General features: G+C 31.6%; 1 protein-coding gene across 6 annotated transcripts in view; it reads right to left on the reverse strand.

Moving 5' to 3' along the window:
• LOC147067517 (uncharacterized) overlaps window positions 1–14019 on the reverse strand; it is a 124953-nt gene extending 110934 nt beyond the window's left edge. For 4 of the 6 annotated variants that reach the window (XM_085954551.1, XM_085954554.1, XM_085954553.1 and 1 more), the window contains exon 1: window positions 13765–13924. In XM_085954551.1, the coding sequence (XP_085810677.1) occupies window positions 13765–13821 (57 nt within the window). In that variant the 5' untranslated portion in view covers window positions 13822–13924. Of the gene's footprint in view, window positions 1–13764 lie in introns of all 6 variants that reach the window. The other 2 variants (XM_085954547.1, XM_085954545.1) reach the window with 1 other exon arrangement.
• Window positions 14020–14638: the final 619 nt, after the last annotated feature.

Genomic DNA, 14638 nt, shown 5'->3' on the forward strand with positions numbered 1-14638 from the left:
CCAACACCATCTGTAAATTTTAGTATTAGTTCAATGAAAACAAATACGTATAACTGACAAAGTTTAGTGTGCACTATTTATATCGGATCTAAATTGCCTACCTCCATCCTTCGCCACTGCATAATACAGATTATTTTCATGATTTATCTAATAATATTTAGCATTTACCCGTGGATATACCTAGTTACTTATTTATGGTCGTATACATCCTACAAATCGTCAAGTAATATGTAAGTAAGTGCTTTTTATCTCAAAAAATTCGCTTAGTATTTTCCATTATTGCGTGATATTAAATTGTATTTTACTAGCCAATTGAGGTTATCTCGGTAGGAGAATAACGGCCTTTTTGGTATTCAAGTGATACATAGCCACGTTGAAAACATAAAAAAGCATTGAATAATAGAGCAAGGAGGTTTATTCGCTGCCATTTATTTTGTCCCGCATGGCGGAGGAACCCATTAAACGTGCTGAGAATACATAGCCAATGTTGCCATTGTATTTTTTTATATCAATTAATATTCTTTCCTAAAAAACACCATGAAACCAGGATTCGACGCTTAAGCTGCGGGGCCATCGTGGGTGTGTGTGGGTGGATCTATTATTAGGACCCTTTTTTGCAAATTTATTTATTTATTAGACAATCTTTCATATAAATGATAGATTATCTAATGAAATTATTTTCATCTAAAAAGTCACTACCGCAAAAACTCTAATGACGAAAAATTGCTTTAAACCACCTACTGCCATAATATCTTACAACACTACCAAGGCATGCTAATTACCTAGTAGAAAGCATAACTCTGCTAGATGAGACTGGCAACTTCTTCAAAGTCGAGTAGCCAGTATTAAGAACTTATTCCATAATCGGTACAGTTCCCCTACATTTTATTACCATACTTAATAATATAATATTAAATTTGTTTATTGTCTATATACATACAATATTTTATATTATCACTTCGAAGTATGTAAGTAGGTATATTATATTAATTCAAACTTTCACGGTTGTTTCTTGTGTTTTCTGTTAATTGGGTCATCGCAGTATGTATTTATCTTCTTCCTCTTTTCCCGACGTAATGAGGGCATCACAAAGTCCATTCTCAAGGGCGAGAATGGACGCTGTAATGACCTAGAAACGTGGAAATAGGGAAAATAAAAGGAAACACAATGATAACATAATTAACAGCTAATATATATCAAACCAACTTCTAAAATTATATCTTCCAAATATAATTAATGAATATTATAAATCTACAATAATAAATTCTTTTTAATTTATAGGTAGGTACCAACACGATAACAATGTATATTTTTGAATCTAATATAATATATTTTGAAAAATACTGATTTTAGACTTATTTCTTTTTTCCCTGCACACTCAAGAATTATTATGAATGCTGCCTTTTAAAATTTTATTTTATCACTGTCGTACATAACGTAAATCAGACGGATTCATTTCACTAAGGTTTATAACGTTTTTCGTATAATAATGAGAACAAACATAATACTTCCTTTCGCATTTTCATTTTCACTCGTATTATTTATATTTTTTAAAGCGCGGCGTTAACTAAATTGAAATTCTCTGCGCTTTTTCCACGTTTCCCACAAAAAGCGCGATACATTTTCATTAAATACCAAAAAACTTGCGGCCGTATATTTTAACTATAACTACTCGTAGTCAACACAGTAATATATTATTATCTGACACTTTTTTAACACTACCGGTAGCTGGGCACCGGCTAAAATAACACGTGATTTTCACCCCGAATATCATTATATTATCGTACTGCAAAAATCAACCGGAATAGTAAATACCATGGTAATAAGCCAATAAGCCAAAGCCAGTGACTCGTCGGTCTGCAGAGGCGTACTAGTTAAGTGTAATTTTAAAACAAACTAATAGTAATTTCGACTTTGCACAGTGTAACGAACGGCAGCCCCACCGTTTCACATAGCGATGATTACATTTTGCTAAGTGCTTCGTACAGTGACGGAGATATTATTTATTGAACGAGTATTACCTACTTAGTATTTTTGTTTCATAAAAGATTCTTACCTTCTTTATGATTTAACCAAATTATACATCAATACATAGACAAATCAACCGACGTTTTCACATTTAAAATAGCATGTATGTAATTTAATTTTTCCAAATTTTTCTAAAAAATAACGCGTCTATGTTTCTGACAGCTTATTCTTTTAAAGTTAAATAAGTAGGTACCTCTTTATTAGCTATATTATCTTTGAACTGTAATGAAAATTCATATAGATCATTCGATTAAGAAACGCGCACGGTGCTGGTTGCGCTATTTCGGACGTTGGGTGAATAACATTTTATATATCAATATAGTATATACCTGGCAGAAAACTATTATTGCTAAAGTACCTATTAAAATATTAAATTGTTACTTTTTTAGGTAGGTACATAAATATCTTTGAATGAAGAAAATAATATTGGATAAATGTCCTTTGAAAAATAATTCGGAATAAAAATAAAAATTATTTACATAAGGACACTTCAAAAATATATGCAATATATAGATGTTGCTAGGTACGTATCTGAGAATGAAGAGCAAAATAAAAAGTTTCACTAATGTCGCACGTACTTGACACAACACACACACACACACACAGATACATTTTTTTATTATTTAATTTATTTTCATAGCAGTTTTCATTAGGTAGTAGCAGTGCTTAACAATGAAGTGACGCAGATATGATGTCTTTGCATTGGCTAATATAATATGTATTATCTATGGTACAGCCGGGAATATTTAGATCGTTCCTGTTATACAAGTTTGCTTGACTCCTTGACTCGACGCCACTGTGGGTTTACTGTTAAAAAAACGAATTTAATACTCTATATTATGTATACAATGACATAAATGTTATGTTCTTAAAGGTGTGGGCAATGTGAAAAAACTTAATCGTCCAACGCGACGCAGCATTTTGTTATGCTTTATTCACTTAATTTAAACGAGTATAAGAAAATCTCTCTTTGTATTGCTATTTATATAGTATTTTTATATATATATTTTTTACACATAAGTATTATTATTATTTTATACAATATTAAAAGAGAGAATTTTTAATACTAAGATCATATATATTACCATTACCAATACAGCATTCTGAAGTAGTTAATATGTTCATATAACAAATGAAAATGGCAAGCTTTTCAATGAATTGATTTGTGTAATTATGTAGATTCAGCAGATATGCGTTTATAATTTCCTTCCCTTCTCCATTTTCCGAGACATATATTATTTAAAATTTAAATGTGAGCACGAACTCCGTAATAAAAAACTAAAATTCGAAATTCGACAAATATCAGCATACTTACGTATAAATATATTCATTACATTCAGACATCTGATACAGATACACTGTCTACGGTAGGTACTAAATATATTACGAGGTTCATTGAATATTTTCCCATGGATTTAGGTATGTGCTACCACTGAAATAACATAAAGAAATTAACATTGATACCATGCTTGGTTTATACACGACGCATAAGAAACACTGCAGTACTGTAATGCATGACAATAATTATATAATACTTTTTCATTGTCGATAGTATGGAAATATTCACAGAAACAAAACCACAGATAATAATTCTGATACTAAAAGGTACATACTCATAATCACCATCAAAAACACAACCTTGGCAACCTCCTGTAGCTCAGTGCAGTATGACGGTTTTCCAATTCAGTATCCAAGACACACGGCTGTCATTGTTATTTTCATCTGGTCACCATTTTTTGGCCTGCATATTGCACCTAATTATTGGAACACTCTCCTGGACGTTTCATGGTTTATCAATCTTCATTTGTTAAATTGCACTGCAATCTGCAATCTTTATAAAGGGTGAAGAGTTCAAAATTCTATCATCTTCTCTAATTGTTGACGTCCATGATTGCTCATAGCTACGGCGGGAAATTTTCTTTTCAAAAATGTATGATTCGTTAATTCCAGGTTTTCAAAACATACGGAAGCACAATATGTTTTACAAGTGTCTAATAAAGTGAGTTTTTAGTATGGCTCCTTGAATTGTTTTTTTAGTTGCATGGTAGCAGTAATTGCTCGCAGACATGTTTCTATATATTATTACTATTTTGTCTTTGATTAATTCAGTTCATAAGATAACCAAAATAGACGAAACCGTAGACTGTATCAAACTTTTACGTCCTGGTGTTTAATTTAAATGCAGATGTCAGTAATATGTCAATTTTATATTGGTCATTTTTTGTCCGAGGCTTTCAGAAAATGTAAATGGATTTTTCAGCACTAATTATATCAATATCGGTGTACCTATGCCAGTATATGCACAGGATGCGTCATTTGTCGCCCCTTCCAGTTAAATATTAAAGAGCAAGCACCATGTTAGGGCCTCACTTTAGATAAGGTCAGTCAATACTACAAATCATTAAGATATTTCCGACTTAAGCTTCACCCTTTGCACAATGATATTATCATTACTGCAAGCTTTATGTTTTTTTTTCTAATTTCGTCGGAATATTAAATTATCGCATTGTTCCGTCAGCCATGTCATACATAGAAACTCGTCTCGACTGCAACAACTGACTTTAACTTTATCTACTACTACATTTTTGGTAGAAAAAAAACATCTGCTTGTCGCGTTAACTAATTTCACTTAGAGCTTGCCCAGGTGGCGCATGTCTCGCCACGCTTTACGCGCGAGAAGTGATACGCAGCGAGTGCATGTGGACGACACAATAAGGTCACATATACCTCGATAGTTCCTGAGTTTTTACGCGCGAGCGAAATCTCGCAAGCAATCTCGGGAAGGTTTTTAGCAAATTGTCGTATCGGTGCATGTACAGAAGCTGCTTTATCATTGTTACGTCACTGCCCCAGCATGGCCTCACCTGTGCGCATGAAAGAAAATTGCAACATTCCGCTCATTTTTTTATTTATGACCATATCCCTGTCGAGACGATTTACAATGAGCGACCAGCCTTAGTAGATAAGTCGATATCAATTTTTGCTGTTACTGTACGATACCAGTCTCCCATTTGTTACATTTTATAGTAACATCTATCGACAAAAAACCTTACTAAGGCTCGCAGTCGATAATGCAGCACTTATCAGAAAATATGTAAGTACTTAGATCACATTGTAATTTAATCGCGTCACAGAAATCAATCAATGAATATCCATTAAAACCATTTCTGACTCCACATCTCAAAAATGTAAAAACTAAACTAACTAAACAGCTACAATTTTATGGTGACGTATTCCTAGACATTGTTGGTCGTATTTATTATATTGCCGGTAATAGTCGCCACCGCTGGCGTTAGTTAAGTTTTAACGCGCCTAAATTTATTCGACGCAATCAACGTCCGTGACAATGAGCGGTCGCTCAAGCAAAAAGCACTTTTCGTTTTTTTTATTACTCTTTGCATTCAGTTTTTTCAGCATTACGCCGTATTTCATTCCACCGGCAGTCGTGTCTGCGAGAGCCGCGCCTTGGCAGCCGCGACGGATCGATAAATTCAATTTCTTTAAACAATAATCTCACGAACATGTCTGTCTCGACTCTCGAGGGCACGGATTTTTACGTGGGCCCTAAATCAAGGATAATAAAAAAACACCTTCTTATAACGAAAGCTGAAAAACGGTTACTAAGACTGCAATTGAGGCTACTATGTATTTGTAAAAACGGCTCATTCCCAAAAACATAATTTGTAGCAAAATGCAGTAAACAATTTTACAGACTAGTAAAAGACTTGTTTGTTTGATTTCTCAGTTCATTTGTAGTGTAGTATTTAAAGTAGAAAGCAAAGGGAAACTTATTCAATCCAATGTTAATAAAGAATCTATTCACATTTAATATTTGTATCAAGCCGGGTTTGAAAGCGAAACTTGGATTGAGCCGTTTCTGAAACTTAACAATTTGAATTTACCGCCAATGCAAGTATGGAACCAATGATATACCACGAAAATGTTAGTCACATGACCCAAAACATGAATTCCTATTAGCTAACGTGCAATGAGCCGTCTTTGAAACACATTGATTGTGGAATAAGCCACATTTGAAAGTTTCCCATTATTATGATTTGATATTTTGTATGTAATAAAGCCGAGTTTGAGGTTACCCTATAAAAATTCATTTAAAGTGTATTTTTCTTTACAAAATGTCATTCAAGGTTAACTTTTCAACAATATATATAGGAATGAGCCGTGTTTACAAATAGTAGCTTCAATTATTATTTATTACTATATTAGTTCCACCTCGTGGTACCCAAGGAGACCTAAACAACCACAATATGACTACCCTAATATTAACTGGATCAACGAACTCATCAAGTTTTGTGGAAGTACGTGTAACGAATAACTGACCGAGAAGGGTGGGAGGAAGGCTTTAACCCTGCAGAAAATCTACACTAATTGCATTAATGTTATAAACCTTTTAAGAAGTTTTTATACACTGGACAACTTTTGGTTTTCAAAATTAAGTATAAATAAATAATATAAGTGGCTAATTAAGTAAACAACCAAAACATTGCGCAAATTGAGATCACATATTTGCTATTTTAAAAGATCGATCTTAAATAATGAACCGAGTCCCTGACAAAATTTAAGGGGTCGGTGGTATAGTAGCTGATGTTATTTCATATTATTATGAGAACAGTCATTTAGCCTTTGTATTATTGATTTATTTTTCTATTTCTTATATTATTATCCAAATCGTTAGTAAATAATTTTGCCTTTGATATATGTAATAATATTGTATATTTTATATTAGTTGACAATGTCCATTGATTGAATCGGGCGGAGACAGTTTTGATTATTATTAAATTATTTAGAATAAAAGTATGGTACGTATATTATATAATACCTATAGTTTGATTTTCGCAGGGTTTAATTGGATTTTAAAAACCAACCAACACCATCTGCAGTTTGTATTCTTAGTTTAATGAAAACAAATACCTAAGTATGACCGACAAAGTTCAGTGAGCACTATTTTTGTCGGGTCTCCACGACCTCCACCCTTCGCCACTGATTCATATAGAGGTCAACACGGCCTGTAATTTAGTTATCTATAGAGTATATTATATAGATGACAAAACGTACGGAGTAAATGAAGTATCTTTAGAGAGACAACATTCCATTAAGTATATATTACTTAGGTTGCATTCTGGGATAACCACTAAGGAAAATACTATGTAACCATGACCTCTAAACCTATGAATCAAAACGACAATGGTAAGACGATTCGTCTTTTTTGTTTTACTATACGGACTGGAGATTTTGACACAATACACTGAAAACATGAGATATTTAAATGCTGGTGTACAGACACATACTCCGATAAAGTTACGAATGTCGAGGAGTTGTCGATGATGGAAAAGGCTAAAGAAATAATCAATGAATCAAACACTAGTATCAATGTATACTTTGGCCACGTAATGCCCCATCTCTACTGCCGCATTTTATCATTCAAGGGAAGGTTTCCGGTTAGGATGGCCAAAAACACCGTCGACTTCCGGATAACACATAATAATAATACAATATGACCATAGTTGTTAAATTTACAATGGTTTAATAATAATTATTCTATACTTACATGTTATTTCATTCTACCGTGCTTGATATTAAATAAGTAAGTATATTAAATGAATATATTTTAAAGATTAAAGTAAAAAATACCATGTTAAATTAAATAGAGTAAGGTAGATGACTGTATTACAAGGTTTTTGATAGGTAATTAATCATTACATTATTTATAAGTAGGTAATTCTTTATTGAGTTTGACCTGTTGTAATTAAAATTACGAGATTTAACAGTAAAATTAATTAATAAGTATCCAATAGTATTTATTGAGTAAGCATACAATGAGCTGAGTACATACCTACTATCTCTCATCTAACAAATATACTTTATTAATGCGGGACCATAATTTGTATGCATCCCGCTTCGCTAAACATAATCCTGCCGACCCAAAGAGTGAACTTCACTATGTACATAGATAGGCACTTTGATAGAGGGGGTTTTTTGAACTTATTGTATCATAAGACCTGATAGCGATCCCAGGACAATTTTAGTGCAGTTGAATTGGTACATATGGAAAAACAATATTTATTTGTGTTGGTAGCTTTGTATGCATTATTTGTATAAAAAAAAAATGGCGGCCCACAATATTGGTGTCTAGGTAGAGTTTGTGTAGGCTTACCATAATTATGAAACTTCAAACCGGGACATGAACGGGAGATAGGTCGAAGAAACAAATTTAATCACCAAACATTGTTTTATTATTAAAAATAGGTATGTACAAAAGCAGAATTCTGCTGCAGCAGAAATTCAAATTTATTTATTTATTGTACCAGTCGTACTTCAACACTCATCATTTTTTTTTAAATTTTCTCATAAAAAAAGTTGCACGTAATGCTAAATAAGTTCAATTTTCAGTACGTAGCGCCCTCGGTGTGTTTTATTTTAACCAAATGTGTTTCATGATCGAGGAAACAGACTCCAAAGCTGCTGACTTTCCTGGTATACACAAAATATTGCATCGAATAACTTTTACTAGATTGGGTACATCGATGTGTAGCTCTTGAAAATATTTGAATAATTATTGGAGCCATTTTTGTCAACTCGATTTCGGATATAAAATATTTATGTATTTTCACAACAATTACAATTTATTATTGACAATCATTCATACGCGGAACAACAGCTGGGACAAAATGTCAAACCTACCGGGACGCCGGGACCAATGTGTGAAACCAGGACAATCCCTGTCAAACCGGGACGTATGGTAAGCGTAGTTATGTGGATTAAGCACTACATTTAAATTTAAAATATTACAAACGTTTCTTCTATATAAATCCGTTCTACTAATATGCATACATATAGTAAACAGTTAGTCTTAGAGTTAAATATAGTCTTATAAGAAATTGAAAGTTGCTTTATAGATTTTGATACGGAAGCGATAAGATAGTAAGAAAAAATTCTTCAACATTTTTGACTTTTAGTTTTAATTGAAGTACTTAGGTAATGTTTTTCACCACAAATTTACATCAGTGAAGTGATAACATAATGCCGATACCAATGATCAAAAAGTAAGCAACTCAAAAAACCTTGTCCCAAAATAACGGCGTTTAAAATGTTTACACAAATCCTCATTTCGATTTTAAAACCTTGAGTTTTGGGGGTTTTATTTTATTTTTATTTTAGCGTAATTGAATTTTCAATGTACAATTAAATTTTACAGTTCTACTAGGTTTCTTTTATTATGTTAACTGTCAATACATGGTGGAACTGCATTGTATCATTGATTAATTTAATAAAATGCATTTTTAAGTATTTATTCCACTTTTTATTTAATAAATTTGGACCGGTTTCGTCCGCCTCAAACATGTAATTGAGGTCATGATAAATCTCTGAAAGCGTTAATGGATTTAATGAGACATTAAATTAAAATCAAATCAAAATCATAAGAGACAAAATTTTTACTCTTTTTTGCTGAGAAGGCATTTTTATACTCGTACATCGAATGGCATCATTAATTCAAAATTTTGACATTCTGAATTGTTTCTCTATCTATTTAGTGTACGTATAATAAAAAATAACAAGATAAAAAGAACTTTTTATATACTACGTTTTTAAACTTTCTGTTGAATCATATAAACTTGAGAATTCTATGTATTAATAATTACTTTTTTTTGTACTTGATAGAAATACTGAATAAATATAGAATACTGAAATGTCATTTTGACATTTCATATTGATTTCCATAGTAACGCACGTATATGTTAATAATTTTGTTGCTAGGACCCTCTTAGTAACCAATAATAGTGTTTTACTTTTTACGAATTTTTTCCGAAATAATTTTCCAAACAAAATTAACTGAAAATAAATTCAATTATGCTTAAAGATGGCTAAAAGTATTAAAAGAATGCGTTGTCATTGTGTTCTGATATATTCGAAAAGTTTCAAATGTCTATCTAGTCGGGAAGTTAGTTAAAAATCTATTGAAAGATTTGGACAAACAAGAAAAAAATTGTATTGGACAAACAAGAATACGAGCTAATAAAAACGTGTTAATAATAAATAGACAGGTACTTATTATAAAATAAGAAATAATGAACCATTTGTTAAATACATAAGATTTAATTTTATCATCCGAATTAATTTGGCAAATAATACAAAAATGGTGAGTAAAAATAATGTATTTAGTTTTTAATTGAATAATAAAAGTTAAATAAATTGTATTGACAGGTATTTAGACAGCGAGACAGCAATAGTGATAGTTTAATTGAAACTTGCAAGAGAAGAAAGCGACGGTGCAAAATTAGATTTCATAATAGAAAAAGCTACTCAGTCGTGCAATTAGGAGGTAATACATTTTCTGTGTTGGAATTTTGTAATTATAACTAACAATAAAGTCATTCTAAATGAGCAATAAAACGTTGAATAAATATTGAAAAACTGTGTTACTTTGTACCTACATCAAACCTGCGCAAATAGTAATTATAATAAATTAATTAATTGAAGAAAAACGTGTTTTTATAAAGATGGAGGATAATATTTATGAGAAGTGAAGCTTTAAAAAAATTGGTTACCTATTTAAAATAATAAGAGCATCTCTATTATGTGTAGTCTTTTATGGTTGTGAATATCAAGACAAACTTTAAAGTGTGAAGCCTAATGAACCATTTTCGAAATGCATGTGGAACTTTTATACTATACTAAAATTTAGCTGATATTATGGTTACTAAGGCTAATGATTAAATTAGCTGCACGTCAAATCGCTTTGATTGATTGATTTATAGTAAACTTCACGTTTGTGCTCTGATATATTTATTTTGATACAGCCGCACTGAAATAAAATTGTTCTGCATTCGCGTTAGCCTAAAATAACATTATTTTTAATATACCGTTATTATTTAGTAAATACTTGCGTAAAAAGTATCCGTAGCTTAATTGGAAAAGCACGCTTGCGTGAATCCAGCGGTTACAGGTTCGGGTGTCGTATTTTTTTTTCTTTCTAAAAAAAGGTTTTTTTCTAGTGGGGACATGCATGAGATATTTTAAAATTATGTATGTTCAATATCTTGTGAAATATTCGATGGATAAAAGCAATAATTTATTAAAAAAAGTACCTATGTCAGTAAGTAGCTAATAAAAACGGTTGAAACAGGCCACCATTTTTACAAATAATACTTCCAATAATATAGATAATATTATTTTGCTATACCTACTTACGAATTCAACCGTATCAAAATATTTCTGGAGTCGCGATATAAAGTTTGTCCCTCTACTATAGTTTTTCAGTCTCTTTCGGGCACATGGTACGCATTTTTGTGTGACTAAAATAATTAAACATGGGTATTCAACTACTGAGGATATTAAATTAAAGACAATACATATATACTTAATGGCATAGCGACCAGAAACGGTTTCGTCAGCTTAGTTTTAAGTATATTTAAAAGTAAATAGGTAATATTTAAAAAAAAAATCGTTTTCATCTGTATTTTGTTATAACGGTAAAATAATACAGTAATGAAGACAACAGTGATCAAATACACGTCCAATAAATTTATATAATAGTGTTATAAGTAACAAATTTAGTGCCGAGTCACGTTCAATTGTTATTAATAAAAATTATGTATTTCTTTGTTGAGGCGTGACTTCCGATTGTGTACAAATAGTCAGGCAACATTTTATTAGCGAGCATGAATCGATAAAAATGAGAAAAAAACAGTGTTACCATGTCCACAAAAATTTCAGTAGACCTACAGATATTTTGGTAAAAATGAAAATGTTACTATTCTTCTTACCTGAATATAGCCAGATTTAACATGGTATAATCAAGTATCTGTGAGGAAAGTAAGTACCAATTTAGAAATATACGTATATTTAATGTAAAATGTCAATCATAGAATAAAAAATACTTGTAAATATTTTTGTATTTTTAACTTTCAATGGCCGTAGCAAAGACTCCTCTAAACCTGTCAGATTGGACCTCCTCATACCAAGAACCGCCACGTTATGTTTCCAATGTTCATCATCTAAAATACATACCTAGTTAATACCTAAATCTTTTTTAAGAGCCTTTTGGCAATCTTTGGGCTCCACTTTAGGCCCATATTCAGTAGACCACAGTGATGTGTATATAATACAAGATACACTTCCTTAATATTATGAAGACCTCCGACTTTGGATCATTCTTTAAAATTATCGAGGCTTTGTATCAGGTGTATTAAACTAATTGACAAAAATTAATGTAGTTTTGGAGACCAAAAGAAGTGGAAACTATCCTTTTTACTAACCTTATATTAACTTCATTTTTTATGTATCTCCTATCATAAATACGCGATCATCATATATTAAGTTTATTTTTTGCTCACTGCGTCAGTGTTGTCAAAATATGATATAAGAGCGCTTGTAAACGTGCATGTATTTAGCGGCAACAATAGTGTGTATTGTATCGTGACAATAACTGTTTACATACATGTAAAAGTGCTGACTCAGCTGACTGTCTCTCCAGTCTCATTCTTCAAGAGTAAGCGATAATAGATGTTGTCATTTCATGGCACTATTTGACAGATCGTAAAAATCGGTTAACCTCAAAATGACTCTCTACGCCAGTGTAGTTTGTTTTTTGCTGGCAGGTTCGCCATCATCGTTCTACTGCGCAGGCGCAGATCGAAAAAATCCCAACTGTCGCATGAAAATTCAGAAGCTTCCGAACTTTTTTAAATCATGCATGCAATCTTGCAATTGCAGGATAATACATGTTTACACGTACATTTTCTTGTTATGGTCGCGATAATACGTACTGCCAGGAGTAAATCTATGTAAGTGTAAACGGGGTATAATGCGTCAATGACATTGAGCTACTTTACAAGCTGTTTGCTGGCGAATTTAAAAGCGGGCGATTCAGCTACTGCGATTGTGATGATGACACACAAAACTTTCCATTCGCTGAGAAGCCAACAAGCTAGCGACTATTTTGCTACTGCAGACGGCCTAGCGTGTAGCGTGTAAAGTTAACCGGCTTTCAATTTTTCTCGGTAGATTGTTTACAATCTGCTTGTTAGCTTGTTCGATGATGACACTGGGTGACTTTACAGGCAGATTGTAAATTCGCCAACAAGCAGCTCGTCAAGTAGCTCAATGTCATTGACGCTTAAGATTACTTGTGTATTATTTTTATAAATTCAGAATTGAAATCAAATGCAATAAGCAAAGAAAAAATCTCTTATTGACGATGACAGATTTAAGATATATTTATTAGTGATTTACGCCTAGAATGTTATTTATTTATTTAGAGAATATCTTAATCCTAGATATTAGCTCAATGAGCAACTCTCAGCTTTGAAACTTATAATTTCTAGATTAAAGTTGCCATAAGTACATTACATATCTATTATAAATATTTTTTTTTTATTTACGTCAAAGATATCGTCATATAAATGCAATTTTATTATGTTTGTAAAACTTACACTATTTTTAGATTTGGTCATGAGGACCCGGATTGGTAGTGATTTGACGAAGAGATCACATTAATGAAACCACGTATTGTTGTCTCTCGTTGCTAAGAAGTATAAAATATGGCGGAGGATTTCTGATGGTATTGGAGTCACTCCTATCAGCCAAAAGGATAAATGGCTTGCAATAATAGAATTACTAAATATCTATGTTCCACCACATAGATATAGATACAGACATAAAAACATGAACTAGATAATTTACAGTTATATAAATAATTATAAAGTAGAAAACTCTTACCTTATCAACTGGCATCGAAGGGCAGGCTCTGCACAGATTCCAAAATGACCCGATCATTTTGAAGTCTTCTTTTTACGCGCCCGACCAGAAACCGATGTTATTGTTTAATAAAATTATTAAAAAAAGAATTTTCTTCAATGATGCTGGCAACACTGAAGGTTTTTCTTTATTTTCTTATTTTAAAAAATCGATTCAATATGGCGATCCATCGTCGGCCGTTTCTTTATTTACTTATTTAAAAAGTATTTATTTTTACTAAAGACAGTTATAAATAAATTAATATTATTAATTATTATTAACTTTGTTCTATTTTTTTATTAAGAATTAAAGTCGTTGACCTAAACCCTGAAAAATAAATATAACATTAGAGACAATAATATGTATGTACCTACCTACCTAATTAGTAATGCACGTTAATTTTTAATATACATTCAATACAGTATTAGATAAATTCAAATCACTTGGAATATCGGATGTACAATACATACTAAAAATTAACGTATCAATTATAGTGCGTTGTGCATGAATAGATAGAGCGAAATCTCCAAATCGATGTTTTAAGAATGACAAATCTGCTCTCATAAAATAATAGCACTATTTTTAACCCACGTGTTTGTTAAAATGGATTTTAATTTGGGAAGTTGTTTGTTTTCAATTGTTTCATAATACTGCATAGGTACATAATACGATTAGTCTTAGTCAAGTTTTCACATTTTTTTAAAAATCCTATTTCTATATTATATGTGTTGCAAATAGGTCATGATCAATAAAATATATTTTTTTGTGAAATACATAATGGTTTGTTTTATTATTATTCTAACTTCTATCTAACTTATTATATCAGTTTATTTCTTTATTTTCAGATTTATATTAT

The sequence above is a fragment of the Rhyacophila brunnea genome, unplaced genomic scaffold (genome assembly GCF_057557595.1).
Source record: "Rhyacophila brunnea isolate RB1 unplaced genomic scaffold, BYU_Rbru_1.0 scaffold_4, whole genome shotgun sequence".
Taxonomy (NCBI): Eukaryota; Metazoa; Arthropoda; class Insecta; order Trichoptera; family Rhyacophilidae; genus Rhyacophila; species Rhyacophila brunnea.